Genomic DNA, 6,412 nt, shown 5'->3' with positions numbered 1-6,412 from the left:
CACAAAGCTCTGCTGCTCCATGCCCGCACCGCCACTCTCACCGCTGAGCCCGCACTGAGCCAAAGCCCCGATGGGCTCTGGGAGCAGCTGGGCAGGAGCCTTCTGCCAGTGACCGACGCTTTCTGCCTTCTCTCCCCAGAGTGCGAACATCTGATCCGCTGGTGTTTGTCCAAGCACCCCGCGGACAGGCCAGTGCTGGAGCAGATCTTGTGCCACCCGTGGGTGCGGGGCTGGCGTTTTTGACGCCTGGCCGGAGACTCTGCAGCACCCAGTTACCACGTCCCACGCTGGACCCAAAAATAAAACAACCTCAAACCCATTGCGGGCTGTCAAGTCTGGTCCTTGTCAGCAGCTTCAGCTAAAGAAACTTCTTGGCAAAAGGGGGAATGCCAGTGCTGCCTTCAGCCTTCTTCAAGCTTTGCATGCCTTTCCTTCAGCACGGCAACTTTGTGTCTTCCAGCACAGGCTGTACTACGGGTAGGAGGGCCTTTAACAAGCCAGGGAATGCAGCAGTGAAACAACAGCTGTCCTTTCAAGCTGATGCGGCCACTTGGGTGTCTCCTGAAGGGAAACAAGGGAGGGCTCTGTGTGCATTGCAAGGGCCAGAGGGTGGCAGGGGCAGAGATGTTGCTCTGCTGCCAAAGCTGGGACAAGAACCAGAAGCACCAAAAGGTCCTTTCCTGTTGAGCCCTGATGAACTCCTCGTCTTTCTTTCCCTCTAATGGGCAGCAGGAAAATGTGGGCCAGGCCTGGTGGCTCATGGCAGAGTTTTCTTTCTCCCCAGGGAGCTTCCTCACAATAAGAGGGGAGCTCCCCCCCCCCCAGCCCCGGACTCAAGGACGCAGCCCCCCCCGAGGCAGGCCACCGCCTGTGCCCCACGTGCCCTGAGCCAAGCGGGGATTGGCGGCCGTCCCGGCCACAGCCACAACAAACCCATCGAGCTTCACGCCTCTGACAAGAGGAAAAGGGCCAGCAAAACCTCCGCTCGGGCCACGAGGAGAGCAGACTTCAGGCTGCAAGGTCCCCGGGGAAAATGTTTTTGAAGGTGCTGGGCTCCGTCCGTGCCGGTCACTTTTGAAACAGCACCTGCTAAGGGCACAGGAGTCGGTGATTGCCACACATCGGAAGCCAAGCAAGCGAGGCACAAGGCTGCCTGGCCTGAACAGGCATCTTCTCTGGGGAAGAGAACGGAAAAGCAAGCTGTGTGCCCCGCGGAATCCAGGTCAGCAGAAGAATGCACAGATGCTTCTTGCCACTGTAGGGAGAAATCTGGTGCGGTGAAAGCTCAACTGGAGAAGCAGGCGGTCAGAAAGATAAAGGAGGGTGCACAATAAAAGTGTTCACGGGAAAAAACACGGTAGAGATAACATCGTTTCCTTCCAGGATGTGGATGGTCACTTGACAAACAGGGACAGAGACACGGTCCAGGTGTTCCGTGCATTCTTTGCCTTTGTTTCATGCCTTCTTTGCTGCTGTCTTCAACACTGGTCCCTCCCTCTGATGCCTTAAGTTTTAACTTTCCTATTTTTCAAGTTCTGCACTGTCTTCGTGTGTGACTCTGAACTTCATCTAAAGTTCTCTTCACAGTTGAGTTCGACAAAGCAATCCTTTTGCAGCCTGAGAACCAAGAACACCGTTGCAGCTTCAGGCCCAAAAGCGTCAACAAGGGCAAACTGAGGAAAGCAACCTGGCCAGGAAGGAAGTTGATAACCTGAAGCTGTAATTGGACAATTAAGCCCAAGAATGGAAATGGACCTAAACTTATCAGCGTGTGAAAACCTGGGACCGCTTGTCCATCTCGTGTCCATCCTGGTTACAGCCAGGCTCTTGTACGACCCAAGGTGCATCCTTTGAAGGCCTTGGAATAAACACCGACTTGATTCCCTTGACACTGTCCAGCCTCTGTTCCAGGCAGTGTCTCCTAGGCATCGCCTGGCAAGTGGGAAACATTGCATTGTACCAAGGGGCACTGCAAAGTCCTTGAAGAGGGCAAGCCCCGCTCAGCCCTGCTCAGCAGAAAGCAAACCAGCCCTGTTTGATCCACAGCATTGCCATGCAAACGCAACACGTGCCAGCTCTTGGGAAGAAAGAGACCTCATGGCAGTCCAAAGCAGAGCAGTGGGAGCACCGTCAGCGCTCCTTGGCAAAGGCCGATTTATTTAGAGCAGAGGCACTGCAGAGGTCAGTGAGGTGCTGACAACAAACTCTTCCTGCCGTCCACAGCCAATTCAGGAGAGCTCCCCAGAGACAGAGGGACTTCAAGTGCCTTTGTCTCTGGAGGGTCTGCTCCAGCACGGAGCGGTGGCTGTTTCCAGTTGGGAACGCTGCAGCGTCCTGGGAGCCGTGGCCTTGGCACTGCTGGCACCAGCACTGCGCCTGATGTGCCACTGGCTCCAGGGAACGATTCGCTGCAACAGGACGAGCTCCCGTTCGTAATTCCGGGCTTCTTCCTTCCAGGCTTTCTCTGGCCACGTGCATCTTCAGCCACGAGCCGCTTCTGCAGGTGCCCGAGGCGGGCGGGGCCGTGACGGCACAGAGGGGCTGAGCGCTGGCCTGAGGCAGGGCTGTGATGTCCTGGCCTCCGCACTGTGACATCAGCGCGCTGGCTCTATATAAGAGGGGCCGGCACCCGCAGCTGCCAGCGCAGTCGCGATGGGACTCGCCGGAGCCATGGGTGACGGTGAACTCCTGCTGCTTGCGCTTGTCCTGCTGCTGGCCACTGTGGCTGCCTGCTGGGCCCTTGGCCACTGGCAACCACGGAGGCGGCAGCCACGGACACCAAAGCGCTGCAAGCGCCCCGCGGTGCGGCCCAGAGGCTCCCGCAGGAAGCCAGGAGCCCCTGTGGCTCCCGGTTCCTCCAGGCCTCGGGCGACCCCTCGCAAGCGGCCACGTGCTCCCGCCAGCCCCCTGGGCAGCGCCTGCAGCTGCGGCCCCTTGGTGGCCGTGGCCCAGGAGCTGCAGCATCTGATGCTGCTGCTCTGGCGTGGCAATGGTACTCGTGCGCCGCTCTACTCCGGGATGTGGCAGGCGCTGTGGAGAGAACTGGACGAGCTGGTGAAGCGCGGCCACGTGCCCCTCTGTGGCTCGTCCGGCTCCTCAGGAATCCCCCATCCCTTTGAGAGGCGTCTCTCTGTCCCTGGGAGAGCCTCAAGCCCTACAAGGGTGGCACACCAGCCGGGAGCTGCCATCCATGCAGGGGCCTCAGGCTGTCAGAGACCTTCCATCCTCCTGCCAGGAGCCTCTGCTATCTCTGACAGCCTCCATCCCTCGCAGAGGCTCAGCGAGACCTGTCCACCTGCGCAAGGTGCAGAGCCCGTGGACAGGTCTCCCAGCTCCCTTGGACTCACGGGCGTCAACAGCACTGGCGCAAGCCTGACCGTTGACGCGGTCAGGGAAAGCCCGGAAGTCCAAATGGGAGCCCAGCCCGAGGCAGGGGAGCCGTGCCAGGAGCAGCTGGTGGAGCAGCAAGCGCCCTGGAGCCAGCAGTTGTCGGCCCACAGCTGCCAGGACCCTGTGCCGGTTGTGGCAGCTGGCAACAGCCCCAGCCTGGTGGTGGAGAGGACCCTCGAGCCACCAAGGGATCTCCAGGAAGCTGCTCCAAGACAGGCCTCGAGCAGCACAAAGGCCTCTCCAAGAGCAGGTGAGATCTGCCCAGGAGCTGTGCGAGGCTCCCCCGGCGCTCTTGAGGGGCATCCCCAGGCCAAGCCAAAGGCCCCTGAGAGCAGCCTAGTCCCCGGCTGCTTCAAATCCTCCCGTCTGCTTTGCAGCTGCTCCTCGCGCCCCCCTGTGGCAAGCCTCGGGCTGTAGCCCCGGCCGTCCCGGACAGCAGAGTGCAGGCCAGGATGCCGGGGACAGCGACGGTGCCGCCCTGCCCCGCCGCAGCGCGGCTCCTGCAGCCGCCTCTGCGCGCTGCCCCGCCCCAGCCGTGCCGCTGGCCAGCCCGACGGCTGCGAGGAGGCGGCGGCCGCTGCCCGGCGCGCAGCGGGAAGCAGGTGAGAGCAAGGTGGCCCGCGGTGGCCCGGCCCCCCTGACTGGTGGGCACTTGGCAGGGGAGCCCCGGGCGCAAGGCTGATGGCTCGCTCTTGGCCGCAGGGCAAAGCAAGCAGCCGCAGGAACTGTACCAGCTGGGCCCGCAGCTGGGCAGGGGCGGCTTCGGCACCGTTTTTGCAGGAACCCGCCTCTCGGATGGAAGCCCGGTGAGCGGCCGCGACGGCCGGGGGTGGGGGGAGGGCCAGGGGCGGGGAGCGGCAGGGCTTGAGCTCAGCCCCTGCTTTCTCCGTGGCTTGCAGGTGGCCATCAAACGCGTGGCCCGGGAGAGCGTCCTGCAGTGGGATGAGCTGGTGCGTGAGCGGGGCCAGCGGGACAGGATGGGGCGGGGCAGGTCGTGCAGGGATCAGCCCGGGGCCCCAGCAGTGGCAAGCGGGGGATGGTGGGCGTGGGCTCAGCGTGCGAGCCGGGGCATGGCGGGCCTGGCCATGCCACAGACCGGCGGCTTGGCCGGGCAGGGGGCACCTGCCAAGCATGCCCTGGGGCTTGGCATGAAGCCCAAGCAGAAGGGAGGCTGCTTGGGGGGAGGGGGCGCTGGGGCATCCCAGGCAGGGGCCGGGGCAGCAGCCACAGGGCAGCATCAGGCCTGCTGCAGGCATTGACTCCTCCTCGCAGCCCGACGGCACCCGTGTTCCCGTGGAGATTGTGCTGATGGAGAAGGTGGGCTCTGGCTGCCCCTACATCATCCAGCTCCTCGACTGGTTCGAGCTGCCTGACAGCTTTCTGCTGGTGCTGGAGCGTCCGGAGGCATCGCAGGATCTCCTGCAGCTCCTGCTGGAGCACGAGTTCCTGTGCGAGGAGAAGGCGCGCTGGCTTTTCTGCCAGGTGCTGGAGGCCGTGCGTCACTGCACCGCCTGCGGCGTCCTGCACCGCGACATCAAGCCACAGAACCTCCTCGTGGACCCGGACAGCGGCGACCTGAAGCTCATCGACTTTGGTTGCGGCACCTTCCTCCAGGAGCGGGCCTTCAGGCAATTTGCGGGTGAGCCCTCAGCCCAGGCCCTGCTCCCAGGGCCAGGCGCTGCACGGCCCCATTCCCTCCTGGGCTGCGGCCTTCAGCCAGCTGCCGGCTCCTGGGGCGCGGCATCTGCCCCGTGCCAAAGGGCAGCCGGCCCTGCCCACAGAGAGGGGGCTGCAAAAGCCGGGCCCCAGCCCCTCGGCTTGCCCGGCGCACAAGGCCGTGGACTGCTGCGCTGGGCTTCTTTGCCTTGCACAGCGGTTCCTTGGCTTTGGCTGCTCGGTTGTGGGACGTGGGGAGGTCTCCGGTGCGAGTTGCGACCGCCGACGCGGCCCCTGCCTCAGCCAGGAGCCGGCGCCAGGCTCTGGAAGGCAGCGGCCTGCGCCCACACAGCGACGCCTGTCTCCCCTAGGAACACACGCGTACAGCCCGCCCGAGTGGATCGGCATGGGCTGCTACCACGGCCATTCGGCCACCGTCTGGTCCCTGGGCGTGCTGCTGTACGTCATGGTCTGCGGGAGCCTCCCCTTCTGGGACGACCGCGCCATCGTGACGGGGCCGCTCTTCTTCGAGCACCAGATCTCTCCAGGTGCGTGTCCGCCCTCAAGAAGGCAGGCTGTGGCAGGAGGCGGCCCGTGCCGACGGGCTGGGTGCGGCACGTGTGGCTGAAGGAGGTGGCCGTGTCCCACCGCGCCACTGTCCCGCACGGGGCAGAGTGGCTCGAGTCCTGCAGGCGCCGGGGGCGGCAGCTGGGCAGGAGCCTTCTGCCAGTGACCGACGCTTTCTGCCTTCTCTCCCCAGAGTGCGAACATCTGATCCGCTGGTGTTTGTCCAAGCACCCCGCGGACAGGCCAGCGCTGGAGCAGATCTTGTGCCACCCATGGGTGCGGGGCTGGCGTTTTTGACGCCTGGCTGGAGCCTCTGCAGCACCCAGTTACCACGTCCCATGCAGGACTGAGGACTCGAACAATAAAGCAACAAAAGACCATTCTGTGATACCAAGTCTGGTTCTTTTTAGCAACTTCAGTTAAAGAAATCTCGTGGGAAAATCGTAATCAGAGTGTTCCCTTGAGCCTTCTTCAAGCTTTCCATGCCTTTTCTCCAGGCAGGCAGTTTTGTGTCTTCCAGCACTGTACTACAGGTGGGAGGGGTTTTGACCGCCCAAGAACTGCAACAGTGGAACCACTTCTGTCGCAGCCTCTTGGGGTCACCTGAAGTGATACACTGGCCCATGTCGGCATTCCAAGGCCGAGTGGGTGGCAAGGACAGAGACACTGCTCTGCTGCCAAAGCTGTGAGAGGAACCAGAAGCACCAAAACATCAGTTGAGATTGAGCCCTGATGAACTCTTGCTCTTTCCTCCCTTCAAATTGGCAGCAGGCAAATGCAGCCCCATCTGTCTCAGTTC

General features: G+C 62.7%; 1 protein-coding gene across 1 annotated transcript; it reads left to right on the top strand.

The window, feature by feature from the left end:
* Positions 1-2,652: 2,652 nt before the first annotated feature.
* On the top strand, positions 2,653-5,964 carry LOC306800779 (uncharacterized protein; the record flags this gene model as incomplete). Its single annotated transcript, XM_079303106.1, has 7 exons — positions 2,653-3,640; positions 3,729-3,992; positions 4,093-4,196; positions 4,290-4,340; positions 4,663-5,029; positions 5,418-5,594; positions 5,807-5,964. The coding sequence occupies 7 exons, from the start codon at positions 2,653-2,655 to the stop codon at positions 5,908-5,910; spliced, it is 2,055 nt and encodes a 684-aa protein (XP_079159232.1). The 3' UTR covers positions 5,911-5,964.
* Between the last annotated feature and the right edge of the window lie 448 nt (positions 5,965-6,412).

The sequence above is a fragment of the Erithacus rubecula genome (genome assembly GCF_903797595.1).
Source record: "Erithacus rubecula genome assembly, chromosome: 4".
In the NCBI taxonomy this organism is placed as follows: Eukaryota; Metazoa; Chordata; class Aves; order Passeriformes; family Muscicapidae; genus Erithacus; species Erithacus rubecula.
This window is presented reverse-complemented; position numbering and strand designations above follow the sequence as displayed.